Here is an 18,092-nt window from a genome sequence, read left to right as displayed (position 1 = left end):
GTACCTCATATTCCAAGCTAACTCAATAAATAGAATTCCAAACTCAAGGGCCTTTTTCAGCTTTTAAAAACTATGTCTGATATTGCACATGTTGGGGAAGTATTACCATGCACCACTGCTATTAAATGCAGCAATGCCCTTAATAAAGAAAAAAGGAGCCTGAAAATCTTCCTCTGTAGGGACGGTCACAGTTGAGGGCTACCCTGATGCCAGGAAAGGCATAAGCAAAGAAAACAGGGATTAATGGCATGAGGTGGCTATACTCCTGTACTACCTAGTGGGCTACAATGTTCACACTTCAATTCTTTAGTTCACCACATTGAGACATTTTCAGCTTCATTGATATTTAAGTCAATGGAAAAATTTATATAGACATCTTTGCAGACATACATTAAATTAATAAAGTAAAATATCCATATTATCTTTTTTATCTTTACTTATGAATCAAATGTTAAGAAAGTTGGATAAAACAAGAAAACACAAATTTAAAGGAAAAAAGGTTAACTTAAATGTTTGCTGTTCTATTCCAATCCTTTCTCCTTTTCATCCACTCTAAAACATTTGATGTAGTCCTCCTGAAATGTATTAAAAGCAATAAAGCCTTTGAGACCTCACCCTGGATTCCAGTTTGGAGCTCTTCTTTACCTGACATTCATCTTAGCTGCCGAGAGAGCAGAGTGCTTGGCTGACCCCTTCACACACAAGGTGCTCCGGCCTGCGTGGGGCCGGCCTTGCGAGCGCCGCTGGCTGCCAGGGGTACAAGCCACGGAGAGTCTTCCTCGGGCAGGAACTGGAGTTGCCGGCACTCCCTTAGTGACGGGCTGCCTCTGGAGAACCCGAAACGCAGCACATTAAAGCCTGGCCTCTTAGACAGTATTGTCTCCTGGGCAAAGTGCAGGAGAGTGCCCCATTCATTCCATTTCATCCTCACTTTTAAGCCTGTCATCCTTCCTTGTCTACTACCTCACCCCGTCCTATCTGCCTGGCAGGCTGGGTGGTTTTCTACACCTGTGCTGCTACGATGGCTCTGATTTGATAGACACTTCTAGTTGTGCTGTGTTACAGAAAGCCCTTTGTAGCTCCCATGTCCCCAGGTATTTTCTCACTAGACAGAGCAGGTGGCTACAGTCCCCCATGGCCAGAGATGGGGGATAAATGGTTCTCTTGGAAAGATGGTTCCTTTGACAGCATGATATGCAGTTTATTAAATATAAACTCAAAGAAGAACCTACTGTGTAAAAAGCTTATGAAATCTACAAATAATTACTCCCCAACCCAACCCTAGCTCTCCAATCGCTTTTTAAAGTTCTCTTTTAAAAACCTAAAGAAAAAGAAAGGAAGGTGAATGCTTTCCGTAAAACAGCAGGGAAGGGTTTCACTTATGTTATCTTTTTTAGATACAGTCAAAGCACAAAGAATGATGGAATGTTTTACTATCATTAGTCTAAGCTCTGCTGCAGGCAGAAGAAATCTAACTTCACTGACAACAGAAATAGGACTACTGGAATTGACAATGTAGAGCCAAAAGAAACATTCTGATTATAGCCTATGAATACAAGGAAGCAGAGAATTACATTAAGTTCTCATTTTAACATACAAGCAAAAGAGATTCATGTTGTAAGATGAATTTAAAAGTAGAATATTTAGTAAATATGTATCTTTACTGTAAGCTAAGAACTCAGGTTAGATGTATTAAGTATACTGTTATATGTGATCACACCATTTGTTTTCTTCTTTCTCCTAAAATTCCCACTTTCTACACTGTCTCCTCACAATTCACTTGGTGCCAAAACCATCAACTCTGCATCTTTGCTTGAGCAACTTAAAATGTTCGAGTGAGTCTACTCACAGTGAGCACCACTCTTTCTGGCTTTTCAGGTAGAATATCATGCTGACCCCAGTAGCACTGTTTTGTTTGCAATGTATCTAATCAATTCCTCCCTTTCTTTTAGCACAAAATCCTGTTTTAACAAAGCGAGGAGCTCAATCATAACATACATAAAAATAAAAATGTGGGTTAAAGATTAACATAGGGAAAATAATAAAAGCAGTAAAAATAAAAGCATATTTTTATGATCTTGGGACAGGAAGGGCAACACAAAACCCTCAGTTTTAAAAGGAAAAGTTGTAAAGTTTAATAAAACAATAAAACCTTCCACAAGGGAAGATACCATTAATACAGTTAAAAAGATAAACTATGGGAAAGTATTTAGAACATATAGTACATAATATTCGTCATTCATATAGATAAGTGGCTCATAAATTGGCAAAAATTAAGAAAAAGCAAATTCACAGAAAACCGGCCAATTATATCATATAAAGATTTGTAACATGAACATGTAACATCTGATGATCAGAGAAATGAAAATTCAATTGGGTTTTTTTTTTTCATATATTATCAAAGATTAAAAAATTTGATCATTCCCACTGTTAGCAAAATAAACAGGCATCTTGGGGCACAAAGTCTGGGATTCCATTGTAGAGGAGCCATCAGGCAACTAATGGTGGAGACAGTCATTAGTCACAGCCAAGATGATTCTCCCTAGATCTCTGTTCACTTCTTACTGTCCATCACTCTCCAAAAGACCAGCCCCCAAACATATCAACTGTTGAGAAAACCATATTAGCTATGGTGAAGTCACCATCATTGTTTTTTATTTAGTCTCCAAATAGATCATACCAAATAGCCCATCTCATCAGCTAATTCCTGATTAAACAGTGATACTGGGGTGGCATTTGTAGAACTAAACTCATTCAGATGGGACTGTCAACTAAGAAACAAGATAAGCTACTCATTTATTCAACACATCTTCAAGGCGACACTCAAGTTTATGGTTAAAGCAGTTGTTCTGCCCTTACCTTTTACCTAGAAAATTAATTCATCCATATCATGTGTACAGAAAGCTTGACTTTAATATAGTTTTTAAGTAGACTCAGCTTCATGGTAAGGAAAATGAGTGGCTCTCTTTCCAGGCATATTTGCAGCTAGCTCATGCCTGTGCAGAGAAAGAAGCTATCTCCTTTCTATAAAGCATCAGCAGGCCACTCCCCTCTCCCTCACTCCCAGGATGGGCCTCTTGTCCCAATATTCAGTAATGAATGCTCTGATACTTAGTGATGAATGCTGTGAAACTTAGCCCTTGTTAAAATTTAAAAGTCTTCTTATGGACATACTGAGTATCTCTTCTCTGGATTGTCCACCCATGTTGTTAGATCAATATGAAGAGATGGAGACGTTTAATGCCTTGACTTGGGGATGCGCCTGCTTGCTATAAGGTTGATAACACTGTCTTCAACTGTGGTAACAGTGGTTTTATAAACACTGTTCAAGTGAACATTTATTATCCAAGATTAAGTCTCTAAGAACCACATGTATTTTTTTTTTTTTAATTATTTAGAGATTATCCAGTGCATTTCCCCATTGGCACGGGTATCAGAAAACTCAAAACTCAACTCAGTAACTGATATAGCAGACATTGTACGTGCTAACAGTGCTCATTTTCTGCCCTTTGTAGAACAGCTCTATACTGTATTGTGCTGTAATACCACAAACTGGCTCAAATTCTTTGAGAAATAGGCAGGTTATTATGTATTATTAAATTAAAAAATGTTTCCCATCCAAATGTGAGGCACCCCTTTAACACCAGATACCATGTAAGGCAGTAACATCAACTTCCTGGGATGTTATTAACTCACTACTCTTCTGCTAACTCAACCTCGGGGTTGACTTCACCTTCTCTTACTCAAAAGACTTTGAGTTCAGCACTATCTGGTCTGAAGGCCTCCAGTCCAGGGAGCTCAGTTATGACAGTAAGCCTTCAAGCTAGCCACTGTTAGTCACCCCTTTTCCCTTTGGGTTAGAGACAGGAAAAGAAGGTGGCTTCAGCCATAAATCAGTTTTTCCCCAACGAAAGTGAAAGGCACAATGTCTGATTGTGGAAAAGAGTAATGTATTGCTATTTTGGAATTCTTCCTTTCTTTTGTTCTTTTTTATTTTACTATTTACTTTAAATATTTTTCTATTTTAAAAATTTTAAAAAGTTATATTTTCTTAATGTTTTTTCTTTCTTTTTAATTATTTTTTATAGTAAAGATTCACTGCTTTATCTGGAGGGTTTTGAAAATTCTCAAAAACAAATTTAAAATAATAAAGATACATTAAACTCAAATCTATTCCAGTAACAGAATAATAGAAAGCTAGTTGTATTAACCATGCTATGTAATACACAATATCAACATTAAAATCAAACAGTACCACTAAGAACATAATTTTATCAGCATACCTTCAGTTCATTAAATGAATTGTGTTCTTCAAAATGTTTCTTTTTTCTCTCAACATATTGATCAATGGACTCCATTTCCTTAAAACGAGCCTCGTGAAGCTTCTTAAAGTCTAGAGTATTTCCCCAAATATGAAAATTAATAACAAGACAAAATCCATTTATTCACCTTCCTTATGTTTTTCTATTAACATTTATTCTCATCTCAGCATTCCTAATATTCAACTTCAAACATCATTTTTGCTAAAATTTGAATTTCAAAACATTTAGTTTTTGGAAACTCAGGAGAAAAGCATATTCATCTTATAAACTATCAAACACTGACAATCTCTCCATTTCACTGCCTACTGACATCTTGGTTTAGTCCAGAGGATAAGAAAAGATTAACAGATTTGTCCTCCACCTCACCAATTAATTAATGGCCTTTACTTAAATTTGACATTTTATAATGCTAAGAGGAGAAGGCAGTGGCACCCCACTCCAGTACTCTTGCCTGGAAAATCTCATGGATGGAGGAGCCTGGTGGGCCGCAGTCCATGGGGTCGCACAGAGTTGGACACAACTGAGCGACTTCACTTTCACTTTTCACTTTCATGCATTGGAGAAGGAATTGGCAACCCACTCCAGTGTTCTTGCCTGGAGAATCCCAGGGACGGGGGAGCCTGGTGGGCTGCCATCTCTGGGGTCGCACAGAGTCGGACACGACTGCAGCGCCTTAGCAGCAGCAATGCTAAGAAGATAAGGGAATGCTAAGAAGAGAAGGGAATTTATAATGCTAAGAAGAGAAGGGAATGGCAACCAATTCCAGCATTCTTGTCTGGAGAACCCCATGGACAGAGGAGTCTGGTGGGCTACAGTCCATGGGGTTGAAAAGAGTCAGACATGACTGAGTGACTAAGCATAATGCTAAGAAAGCTCTATGCCAAGGATTGGTAAATTTTGTCTGTAAAGGGGCAGACAATAAATATTTTATGCTTGACAGCCACACACAATGTGGTCTCTGAGTTATGTTCCTTCTTTCATACAATGCTTTACAACTGTAAGAGACATTCTTAGCTCAGGGCTGTAAGGCAGGCCAAGACGGGCAACAGTTTACCTCTGCTCTGTGAGATTCTAATTGATTACATTCTCACTAAGAATAAGTAACAGAATTTCTAATACATGCTGAACAGCATTTTAAGTATTCTAAATATACCCACAGTCAACATTCTATGTGCCAGGCAACAGAGTAACTTACTTGGAGTAGTGCTTGCAGTTTTATTTTTTCCAGGTTTGGAAAACCCATCTGTGTAGAGAGACTTCTTTCTTTTTGAAGGTACCCTTGGATCTTCATTACCTGAATCCAAAGATACAGAACTAATGAAAGATTTCTAAAAATTATTCCCATGAAGAAATGTAACAGAAACTAATACTGTAAAGCAATTATACTTTAATTTAAAAAAATGTAAGTTAACATGAAGCATTTTCATGTGCTAGTCTCTGGCAAGGTTGTGGGAGAAATAGTATGGAAGGAGCACAAAGAATTAGTTATAGCATCACCACATTTTTAGCTCATATTCCAAGCAGACAGAAATTGTGTGCTTCCTATATAGCTATATAAGCCTATCAGAAATTTAAAAACACTTTTCCAGAACTTTTGCTATGAACATGTCTAGATGTTTTAACGAGAACGATAAAAATCACACAATTCCACCAGCCTAAGAAACACTATTATCATTCTGGCATATTTTCTCAGGTCCTTTGCTTCTATGCTTGTTTTACTTTTGTTCTTTAAATCTAGTTAAGATCATGATATGTATAATGGTTGCTATTTCCCTCTACTTATCTTCCACATTCTAATATTATTTTTAGTTTGAGGCAATCTACTAAATACTGTGTAAGTGACTTTTCAAGAAATGCTACTTATGAAGTCATACATCCTTAATGTTTCCCAATGCATCTGAAAAACAAGACAAAAGAATGAATGGATAGAGCTGGAGGGGCTCCAGTGGCTTTTGCTTGGACCTTGGCCATGAAATAGGATATGTAAAGAGTCAGAGCCACTCTTCACAGCACGCTTATTATAAATGAAAATATAATAACTACAACAAAGGAACAACCTAGCAGACACCTCCATAACCAAGTGATGCACGTTAAGAAGACTGGTCATAGGACAAAGCAATCAATTCCTGAGCCCTCTGGGGTGCTGACTGTGAAGGCCACTGTGTCCTAGTTTGTGGGATTCCTGCCAATAGGGCATGATCTGATTCTAAACATCAACAATATCAGACAAACTAAGTCAGAGGACCCAAGAAACTGGTCTGTATTTTAAAAACGTCAACACACTGGGAGACAAAGGAAGGCTGAGGAACTGTTCCATATTAAAGCAGTTTAAAGAGGCATGGCAACGAAATGCCAAGACTGAGTCTGCCTTTGTTTTACGGGACACAGCTGGGATGAAATCTAAATAACGTCTGTCTAAATAAGGTTAGTTATCAAGTCTCATACTTTCTAGCCTCAGATGCCTCCTTACTCTCAAAAATTGAGGACCCCAAAGAATTTTTGTTCATGTATCAATATGTACCATACTAGACTTAAAACTAAGACATCTAAAGATATTTGATTCACTAAGAATATACCCACTATACCTTAACATAATTAAAAATGACTAAAGTTTCTAAATAAAAAAAATGAGTAGAGTGGTTATTTTTTCTTTTCTTTTACAATTTCTTTAACTTCTGATAATAAAAGGCAGCTGGATTCTCTCATCTGCTCCTGCATACACTACGTTGTGATATATTGTTCTGGTTGAAGTAATATATGAAAACAAATTTTGCCATATACAGCTACGTGGTTAAAAGTGAAGACTATTTAATGGCCTTTTAAGATAATTGTGGATATTCTTCTTTGATAGTATACCAAACCTTGACAAGTGGTTGGTTGTTAGAGGTTAACTATCATGTGGAATATGAACTGCACTCTGTACATTTGTGAGAAAAAGTCCTTATGTTTTAAGAAACATGGAGAAATATTTAGGGGTAAAAAGGCACATATCTGAAACTTACTCTCAAGCAGTTTATGAAAAAATGTATATAACACATATAAGTATGTATATATGTATATGTATACATACTTATATACAAATAAGGAATAAAGCAAATATGGCAAAATATTAATATTTGTGAAATCTAGGTGAAAGATATATAGGAACTCGTGTTACTGTTCTTACAACTTCATGTCTAAAATTATGTCAATATAAAATTTTAAAAATTCCTCTCACCAGAAACTACATGATCTGATTTTTCTCCTTCAGACAGCCTGCACTTCAGTGGGCAAACCTGACTTACAGGACCTACCCTCATTTTTCCCATGCCTTCAAAACTGGGTCCTAGGGGTAAGTCTTCTCCACAACGTGATTGGTGGAATACCAGACATTTCTACACCCACCTCTGACTCTGTCATATTGCTTTACATTCCCCTCATCTCAAGATTTCAAAGTGGGTTTATGAGGCATATGCATTAGAATTACCTGGGGATGCTTATTAAATCTGCAGAATTTCAAGCTCACCTCAGACCCACTGAAGAGTCTCTACTCCTTTAACTTTCTAAATTTAGTAACACATTCAAAATGCTGGGGAAGATGGGAAGGCTCAGCATTAGAAATTCTGCATTAAACTGCTTGGTGGACATGAGTGGATCATTTCTCTCTCAGTCCCCTCAGGCAAACATCAGGTCCCAGACAGACTACTGGGATGAAGCAAACACTGAGACACTGCTGCAACTGGTAGGCTTCCTGAGGGATGAAATCAGAAAGCGCCAAGTTCTATTAGGTAAAGGGGAACTGAAGTTTTCTGGCCTTTTTTTTTTTTGGTGGCCACACCATGAACCATGCGGGATCTTAATTCCCTGACCAGGGACAGAACCCACGCCCCACTCAGTGGAATCAAGGAGTCCTAACCACTGAACTGCCAGGGATGTCTTCTGGCTTTACTAAAACAAACATTTAGTTGAGCAGGTTAAGAGAAGTTTTTAGGTTACAGACTAAGTAAAACATACATTTATCATAATAAAACAGTCACACTGCTGGGAAGGTAGACCATGAAGATCCCTTTTAATTGTCCTACTTGAGGGGCTAACAAGCCTTTGTACCTGTCTCTGGAGCAGGCCAGAAGGACCTAATGGGTAGAATGTGGGTTCCCCTCACCCTACCTAGCGATTAACTGCCTGAAACTTTCCAGCTATCACTCTTATTCTGGTTTCTACCAGTTGTTAAAGGTGACCTGATGGCCTGCTACACTTGGTTCTAACTTTTGCTCTCACTGCAGAACCCTGTGAAATTCTATATAGTGCTATAATGGGTGGAACAGTTTTCCCGAAAGAGATATGCTGAAGTCTTGATGTCTGGTAACTGTGCAATGACCTTATTTGGAAAGGTTCTTTGTAGATGTAATCAACTTAAGCTGAGGTCACTGGGATAGACCTGGGCTTCCCAGGTGGTGCAGTGGTAAAGAATCTGCCTGCCAATGCAGGAGATGCAAGAGGCGCAGGGTTCGACCCTGGGTCAGGAAGATCCCCTGGAGTAGGAAATGGCAACCTGCTCCGATATTCTTGCCTGGAGAATCCCATGAACAGAGGAGTCTGGTGGGCTACAGTCCACAGGGCTGCAAAGAGTCAGACATGACACACACAATCCAATATAACTGGTATCCTTTTAAGACAATATAAAGAAAAGGACACACACAGAGAATGCCACATGACGAAGAGGCAGAGATTTAGCTGCAAGCCAAGGTCTAGAACCACCACCAGAGGTTCAAAGCGGCCAGGAAGGATTCTCCCCAATGTGGAAGAGAATGGCCCTACTGACAGCTTAATTTTAGACTCTAGCCTCCAGAACTGTGAGAGAATAAATTTCTAAGTTGCCCAGTTTGTGGCACTTTGTTATGGCAGTCCTAGGGAACTAAAGCACAGTCACCCTAGCAATTTTAGATTTTTAAAAAATTACTTGCATACCATCTATTCCATGTTTTCTTGAGGACACCGCATTCTCATCTCCTTGACTCTGATTTGGTAGAGAAGGAACTTCTACAGCAGTTCTGAGAACCTGGTTTTCATGCTTTTCTTGATTCTGGGATTCAGTAGGGCTACATAGTTTTATCTCTGAATGATTCTGCTAGAAATTTTAAAAAGAAATAAATGATTTAAATGACAAGTAATCACATTTGAAAATTGCCATGAGTAATCTGAAAAAGTCTCATCACAAGAAAAATTTAACTATGTGAGGAGATGGATGTTAACTGGACACAGTATATACTGTGAAATGATCACCCCAAATATTGAATCATTACATTGTACACCCAAAACTGATAGTGTGTTATGTGTCAAGTATACCTCAATTAAAAAAAATATCATTAGAGACTTCTCTGGTAGTCCAGTGGTTAAGAATCTGCCGTCCAGTGCAAGGGACATGGGTTCAGTCCCTGGTGGGGGAACTAAGATCCCACATGCTGCAGGGAAACTAAGCCAGTGAACTGCAAATGAGGAGCCTACAAGTCACAACAAAGACCCAGCATACCCGAAAGAAAAAAATATATATAATTTAAAACACTGCTTATAGTCAGACATAAAAAAAGGAAAGAAAAAAGTAATCACTGTCTTCCAAAGATAGGTACCAAATGGAGGGGGAAAAGGAGTTACAGGAAGAAAAGGAAGAGACTAAGCTCTTTCTGAATGGCAGATCGGGTTCTCTGCCTCACCACGTGTTGTGAGAATGTGCGTTTGGGGTAGGAGAGACTAGGGACAACTGGAAGGCATAATGGCAGAGGAAGCCCTCGGAGGGAGGAGAAACCAACGCTGAAAGACCTTGACAGGCTGATGAGTAAGGTCCTACACAAAGCTAGAACATAAATGTTAGGACCATCTTGCAAAAGTTATATATGAATGAAAGGATAATAAAACCAGAATCCTCTCCAAGCCAGTGGGGGAAGTGCCTGGAATCACATGACCACACTGCTCAAAGACTAAGCTGATCACCAGGCCCAGGACAAGTTAGGAAGGAGGAAAAAAAAATATTGTATTTGATATTGATATTTCTTTCCTTCTTATTTACTATATACCTCATTTAAGTAAACACTTAATGAATGTTCCTATTTATTTAATATACATTTAATTTGAACTTACACTTCTATTTTGGCTGTACCCCACAGCTAGTGGGATCTTAGTTCCCCAACCAGGGACTGAACCTGGGCCCTTGGCAGTGAAAGCATGGAGTCCTAGCCACTGGACCACCAGAGAAGACCCTGTGCTTAGTACTTAATAAGTACTTCCTGAGTGCCAGTCCCTGAGGTGTGATGATAAAGCCAGAATTGGGTCTGAGCTCAGAGCAGTGTTTACCATCACCTGATATCATAAGGGAATAAGAGAAAACTCCCTAATAATATACCAGATTGGGCACAGGTGGTAGCTTCTTTTCAGTTTGCACATTTCCATTTGCCTGCGAGTCAGGGCTCCTGTGGACAGTCTTACGCCTTCCTCTGGTTTTGGTGACATGGTCATCCGGCTCCCTCTCAGCTTGTTCCTGGCTGCTGGTCTGTATCTCAGTCTCATCACAAGAGGATGCAGAAGTTTGAATTTCATCCTGGAAAAAATACATTAATCTGCCATGTCCCATGTATACAGTTACAATGCTCAGGAAGAATCAGAATTTAAACTGAATAAAAAAAATATTACATATGCAAGAGATAATTTTAAAACTCTCCAGCATGAAATTACAGGCACAGTCGAGAATTACAAAGTATTCAAAAAGAAATAATCACACTTAACCCAAGCTAAAAAACTAGGCTAGCAAAGCATTCAAAGGTATATTAGTGTATGTAAACAAGGAAATTATTATTACTAGTTTTTTGGCTGCACTGCTCGGCTTGCAGGATCTTAGTTTCCCACCCAGGGATCGAACCCAGGCCCATGGCCAAGTCCCAAACACTGGACCACCAGGGAATGCCCACAAATTATTAAAAGTGCATGAATTAATTTATGCTATAACTAATACAATGACAGCTAACATCACTGACCCATTTAGGTGTCAAGCCTTGTCAAAACTCTCTGGTGTGGGTCTGCAGCAGCCATGACAATCACTCCCAGCAACAGTGGTTTATAGTTTACCACAGGTCACTCTCATAGTCTCCACTGCATGTGACTCTTATAACACTCAATTCAGCAGAGCAGATGTTATTTCCATTTCAAAGAACAGGAAACTAATAATCAATAATTTGAGTTTTCCAAGGTTACATACACACAAAAGACAGAGCTCTTACTTGGTTTTTCTGACTTCAAATCCAGTTCCCTCCCTATTCACACAATTTGGCATAAACTTCAGTTCAGTTCAGTTGCTCAGTCGTGTCCGACTCTTTGCGACCCCATGAACTGCAGCACGCCAGGCCTCCCTGTCCATCACCAACTCCCGGAGTTTACCCAAACTCACATCCATTGAGTCGGTGATGCCATCCAGCCATCTCATCCTCTGTCGTCCCCTTCTCCTTCTGCCCCCAATCCCTCCCAGCATCAGGGTCTTTTCCAATGAGCAACCAGTAATTAACTTTTGCATTTATTTGAAACATCTAACTTAGCAGACTATAGAGGCAGTTTTGCCATTTATAAGAATAATGAAAGGATTTACAACTACTAATAATAATCGCTTTGGTAACAAATACCATGTTTTAAGTCATCAGCAACTGTGTTTCTCATTCATTAACTGATTGTTTTGCTATTTAATGGGTGATGAAAATGTTACTTACCTGATTTTCATTTTCTTTTCTTGCTTCATTTTTAAGGTGAGCTTTTAAGGCCCTTAACAGCTTGTCTGCCTGCAGAAAAGTGAAAGACCTTATCAGTAGAGTCAAAAATCAAATAAGCAAGAAAAGATTCATTGAACATCTTCTCCTGTTCATGTATTCATCAAACGTCCTCTAGACAGGCTGGCAGAGAAGGCAATGGCAACCCACTCCAGTACTCTTGCCTGAAAAATCCCATGGACGGAGGGGCCTGGTGGGCTACAGTCCATGGGGTCTCTAGGAGTCGGACACAACTGAGCGACTTCACTTTCACGCATTGGAGAAGGAAATGGCAACCCACTCCAGTGTTCTTGCCTTGAGAATCCCAGGGACGGGGGAGCCTGGTGGGCTGCCGTCTATGGGGTCGCACAGAGTCGGACACGACTGAAGTGACTTAGCAGCAGCAGCAGCAGACAGGCTGGAGTAGGATGACCAAGATAGACTTGGTTCCTGTCCCCAGAGATTTCATAGCACAATGGGGAAGTCAGAGAGGAAAGTGGCAATTACAGTGTGGTGGAGTAAATGCCAGCGTAAGGAAGCTTAGATGTCGTGTGAAAACACAGGTAGGTGCTGCACTAGGGTTGAGTCCAGTAGGTAAACGTACAGGCCAGCTCTAAGATAAAGGCATGAGGTCACCAGATGCTGAAGCAGAAGAATAAATAAGAGACTGGGAAGTAGGGAAAAGGTAAAGAAACTGCATGGGAAGGCAAGAATGAGTGCAGTTTCAAGAACTAAAGTTCAGTGTGGTCTGAGCAGGGAGCTGTTTAGACAGGCTGGTGAGAGAGAATATTGGGAAAGTGGGCCTGATCCTATCAGGCCTTGTAAGACTCTTAAGAGGATGACCTTTAAAGGCAGCCTGCAGAGTTTGTTGCAGGGCAGTGGGTTCTGCATTTTTGGGGATGATGACTCTGTCTGTACAATGTGCATGATACATTTGATGAGGGTAGGATGGAAGACAGGGAACCTGCAAGGAGGCTGTTGTAGGAAACCAGAGACAACTGTGGCCTGAGCTAGAACAGGGCTGAGGCCACATGGACGAATTAATAACTTTCCTAGTAAGTAAAATCAATGTGAATGTGGGGGCTGAGGAAAAGGGAAATTTTATTACACCCAGGTTTCTGGCTTGGGTACCTGGTGAAGCATATGTGTGTGTGGCGGTAGTGGGGGGAGGTATGTGGGCAGTCCCTAAAATGTGTGTGTGTTAGTCGCTCAGTCGTGTCTCTTTGTGACCCCATGGACTGTAGCCCGCCAGGTTCCTCTGTTCATGGAATTCTCCAGGCAAGAATACTGGAGTGGGTAGCCATTCCCCTCGCCAGGGGACATTCCTGACTCAGGGATCCAACCCAGGTCTTCTCCATTGCAGGCAGCTTCTTTACAGTCTGAGCCACCAGCACCACCCGGGAAGCTCAGTCCCAAAGACGGAGAACTCCAAATACAGAGTCTTAGGAGGATGGTTACAGGTCTCCAGGGAGTTCCTCCTTCCACCAAGGGAACCTTTCCTTCCAGTTCTTTCCTGAAAGAGGAATACTAATCTGATGGGTTATGTTTTCCTGTGCTTTAGAAGGTCAAGCACATGGCTGGGCTCCCTCTTTCTACCAGCCATGCAGATTTCCTTCTCAAGGGGTGCCCAGCTACCAGTCTCTGTTCTCTGCTTGTACCGTTTACAACTGGCTATGTGTCCAGGCAAGAATGGGTTTCCCTGGTGGCTCAGTGGATGAGATGCAGGAGACATTCGATCCTGGGGCTGAGAAGATCCCTGGAGAAGGAAATGGCAGTCCACTCCAGTATTCTTGCCTGGGAAATCCCATGGACAGAGGATCTGGCAGGCTACAGTCCAGGGGTTCACAAAGAGTCGGACATGACTTAACGACTGAACAATAACAACAACCAGGCAAGAGAGGCAGAGATCCCAATTTAGTTTGAGCTTCTGGGCACAGGATAGACTGTGCTTAGGCTGTGAGTTTTACCTGAAGGCTCTGTATCAAGGTATCAAGCACCATGTCAGCTAGTACTAATAAAGGAATACATTCTTTTCTACTTGTTGTTTTTTGAAACTCTCTTGGGAAGTGGGTGAATTGGTAGGACAGAATTAGGCATTCTTCATTCTTCTGACTTATTTCCCCCCTCAATCATTTTACTGAGGTATGACTGACATTGTTGATATTTAATGTATACAAATTGATATGTTTGTGTGCTAAGTCGCTCAGTCGTGTCCAACTCTTTGTGACCCATGGCCTATAGCCAGCCAGGTTCCTCTGTCTGTGGGATTCTCCAGGCAAGAATATTGGAGTGGCCTACCATGCCCTCCTCCAGGAGATCTTACCAACCCAGGGTTCAAACCCGCATCTCTTACATCTCCGGCACGGGCAGGCGGGCTCTTCACTTGTGAATCTGTCTTCACTGCCAAACCATTTATCACCTCCAGGTTACCTACTGTCCTGTTTGGATTCTGTGGGTTTTGGTTTTTTTGGAGGTAAGAGCATTTAACGTAAGATCTATTCTCTTGGGCGTTCCCTGGCAGTCCAGTGGTTAAGATTCCACACTACACTGCAAGGGGCACAGGTTCAATTCCTGGTCAGGGAAGTAAGATCCTGCATGTCATGTGGTTCTGTAGAAAAAAAAAAATCTATCCTCTTAGCAAATTTTAAAGTATTGTTAAATCTGTATGCTGCACAGATTTCTAGAACATCTTAAAATGCTGTGAAAGGACTTCCCTGGTGGTCCAGTGGTTAAGAATCTGCCTTGCAATGACAGGGACTCAGGTTCCATCCCTAGTCCAGGAACTGAGATCCCACATGCCACAGGGCAACTACTGAGCCCTCAGGCCACAACTAGAGAGTCCATGTGCAGTAATGAAAGATCCCACATGACACAATGAAGATTCTGATAGAGCTAAATAAAGAAAGAAATTAAAAAAAAAATGCTGTGAAAACCTCAAACATGAAACAATGATGAAATGCGGTGCCTGTGGCAGAGGCAGGTGCTCTAGCAGCTGCAAGCCACATCTACTGAGTCTCTGTGCTACAACTACTGAAGCCTGTGTGCCCTACAGCTCCACAGTTCTCGAGAAGCCAGTGCAACGGGAAGCCCACGCATCGCCACTAGAGAGTAGCCCCTGCTCACCACAACCAGAGAAAGTTGGTGAGCAGCAGTGAAGACCCCAGTGCAGACAAAAGTAAAAATAAATAAAAATTAACATACAATGTGATTGTGCACATTATGGAAATGAGCCAGCAGAGTAAGAGAAACTGATGTAGCAGAGAGGAATAATTGCAGGAGTTGGAGCCCCAGAGAGGGCAATGGGATCTCTAGCACAAATGGCCAGGCTGCCCTTAGGCACAGCCTTTTACTATAACATTAACAGGTGGGTCTGGGGATGGAAAGATGAGGCTATTCTCAGCTTGACTGCATCTGTTTTTCCATGACCTAAGAGGAGAAGTCATCAAGTGTTGGAAGGGAGCCAATTTGAGGTAAGAGGATTGGAAATAATTATCCTTAATAATGGGAAAATTAATGACTACCAAAGACATGTGGGAGAATCAAATAAATCATAAGTTAAATTCATGGTCACATTTAAATTAAGCACAGTGAACAAAGTTAGAGGATCTCCAGCCAGGGTCAGCTGGTTAGTACAAGCAAGGATTAAGTGTATAGCTGGGTTTACCCAGTTGTGGAGTTTGCCAGGTGAGGGAAGGGAGCTGCAATAAAGTGGAAAGAGCAGAAGTCTTTATAATCTAAGCTTGTAATAGTGAGAAAAGGACCAGTGGCTGTACAATAAATCTTAGTAACTGTCCCTTCCTTTTCCCTTACTATTAAGAGTAGTATCTCACTATTATATACAGAATGTATATACAAGGTGGTACTGTATAGCACAGGGAAGTACATTCAATATCCTGTGGTAAACTATAATGGAAAAGAATATATATATACAGGTATAACTGAGTCAATCTGTACAGCAGAAATTAACACAACATTATAAATCAACTATACTTGAATAAAATAAATTTATAAAAAGAAAAGAACACTGTTGATGGTGTGGAAGTTAGATTTTAAAAGGAGAAACTGGCTGCAGTTGGTTATGAGAAAAATATAGGTGAGACTTTCAGAAAAATTGAACCCAAGTCCCCACTTTTGAACTTAAAATAGCTCTTCAGAGATCCAAAAAGTTATGGGGCCTTAATATTAGCCAGAGCTCCAAACTCAAGTAGGAAACCTCCATAATAACTTTGTCAAAAGAACTACCCTCTGGTGCATTACTCTAGCACTGCCAAGAAGTGATTGTACATCGTAGTTCTGAATAACAGCCCAACACATCCCAAATAAAACGTGCTGCACTTAGTGCTAGAAAGACTTCCAAGGTGGACAGATGAGACCTCTGTTCAAGGCACTTAACATTCAGTAGAGAAGAGAACATAGCTATACAAATAACTAGAGTGCATGGTGGAAGCCTGCAAGAGTTCAGAAAAAGTACTTGAAATTACACTGCCTTAAAGGTGTGGAGGGTCCCTGGGATTACTGGGGCGGTGGACCTGTGGCCAAGGGAATGAAGAGGAGGGGTAAAGAAAAGGTGCCAGGTCAGTGATGACATTTCAGTTGGACTGTGAAGAGTAATTGGGAATTATTCATGCAGGTAAAGGACAGAGAAAGGGATCTGAAGCCAAAGGATCAGAATTAGCAAAGGCAGAAAGACGGACAAAGGTGCCAAGTGTTCACGCAGCAGTCTGGATGCTGCCGCCTTGGATAAAAGACTCCAGCCAGACTGCAAAAAAATAATGAAAGGGACTTAAAAGACTTTGTTCATGAAGCATTGGGAGGCCATTAAATATTAATACTATAGCTCAAAAACATCTCCAGAGATAGTTCTTCATCCTTCAGCCCCAACTGGTACCTGGGTACTGATTATTTTAATTAATTTGACCACTTAAAATATCTGTGAGGACTGATCTTAACATTCACTCAGTTTAAATACTACAGCTTGCAGAATAAATCTCCAGAGTATACTTTAATATTATATGGGGAAACTCCACTAAATATACAGAACAATATATACATCCAATCCCGAACTGGACATTTTCCCCCAAACGTTTGCCAGTATCAGAGTCAAAGACCTCATCGGTTTTGAATAGAATACTACCACAACAATGACCAATAGACGAACGATCCTACTGAATCAGAGCTGAGTTAAACTTATCCACGGGGGAGGTTCCCTAAAAATCATCCTTTCTTCTAGGTCCTCCATTCAAGTAGCAGGAAATTTTGGGACCTCTTACAATTTACAGAACTGTTAGCTGTTTGGAGTTTTCCAGAAGCAAAGGCAATTTATAAAACTGTTAGCTGTTTGGAGTTTTTCGCGACTGCCTATTAACTGGCGTTTAGATGCAGCATTCCTTTAGTTTTCTAAAGGGCCTGCGTTTCCTAACCGATGGACTGATAAATAGCAGAGTACTCCCAATAAAACCAAAGCTAACAATTTTGGAGGCGGGCATCTTTCTGAGTCCCTGTAAGAGTCAGCCTCAACAAAGGTGAAAACTTTGACACCCTCTCGGTTTTGCAGTTACTTGGACCCTTGGATGAACCAAAATCTACCGCCCCAGGGCCGGGACAGTAGCCTCAGCCTTCGAAATTACCGCTCAGTCCCCTCCCACAGCGTCTCAAAGAAGCCGCATATCCTATCCCCCCGTCACCGGCCCCGTACCCTGAGGTTAGCCCGGAGGCCCAGACTCTTGGCCAAGTTCTGCAGGTCACTGTACTTGAAGGAGTTCAGCTCCTCCAGGGAGGGAACGATCATGGTGAACCGCAATCCAGGCAACGACGCAGAGGTCCGGTACCTAACTCGCTAAAGCGCCGCTCAACGCTCTGGCGCCACTCTAAGCGTTGAGCAAACCGGTATTTATAGAGAGTTTGAATTACGTAAGCTGCACTTCCATTGGTTAAAAATGCGTTAAAGGCGGGGGAGGTCTTCCGGTAGTGACCAATAGGATGGCTGACTTCCCTTCCACCTGACCCA

At 41.0% G+C, this 18,092-nt stretch overlaps 1 protein-coding gene across 2 annotated transcripts in view; it reads right to left on the bottom strand.

Moving 5' to 3' along the window:
• The window catches only part of NUSAP1 (nucleolar and spindle associated protein 1), a 29,055-nt gene extending 11,074 nt beyond the window's left edge, over window positions 1–17,981 (bottom strand). The window contains exons 1-7 of one of the 2 annotated variants that reach the window (XM_055537421.1): window positions 17,781–17,981; window positions 12,050–12,118; window positions 10,699–10,893; window positions 9,270–9,429; window positions 5,518–5,616; window positions 4,284–4,393; window positions 646–827 (exon numbers count right to left, since the gene is read on the bottom strand). In XM_055537421.1, the coding sequence (XP_055393396.1) occupies window positions 646–827; window positions 4,284–4,393; window positions 5,518–5,616; window positions 9,270–9,429; window positions 10,699–10,893; window positions 12,050–12,118; window positions 17,781–17,873 (908 nt within the window). In that variant the 5' untranslated portion in view covers window positions 17,874–17,981. The remainder of the gene's footprint in view (window positions 1–645; window positions 828–4,283; window positions 4,394–5,517; window positions 5,617–9,269; window positions 9,430–10,698; window positions 10,894–12,049; window positions 12,119–17,780) is intronic. The other variant, XM_055537422.1, reaches the window with a different exon arrangement.
• Window positions 17,982–18,092: the final 111 nt, after the last annotated feature.

The sequence above is a fragment of the Bubalus kerabau genome, chromosome 10 (assembly GCF_029407905.1).
Source record: "Bubalus kerabau isolate K-KA32 ecotype Philippines breed swamp buffalo chromosome 10, PCC_UOA_SB_1v2, whole genome shotgun sequence".
Classification (NCBI taxonomy): Eukaryota; Metazoa; Chordata; class Mammalia; order Artiodactyla; family Bovidae; genus Bubalus; species Bubalus kerabau.
This window is presented reverse-complemented; position numbering and strand designations above follow the sequence as displayed.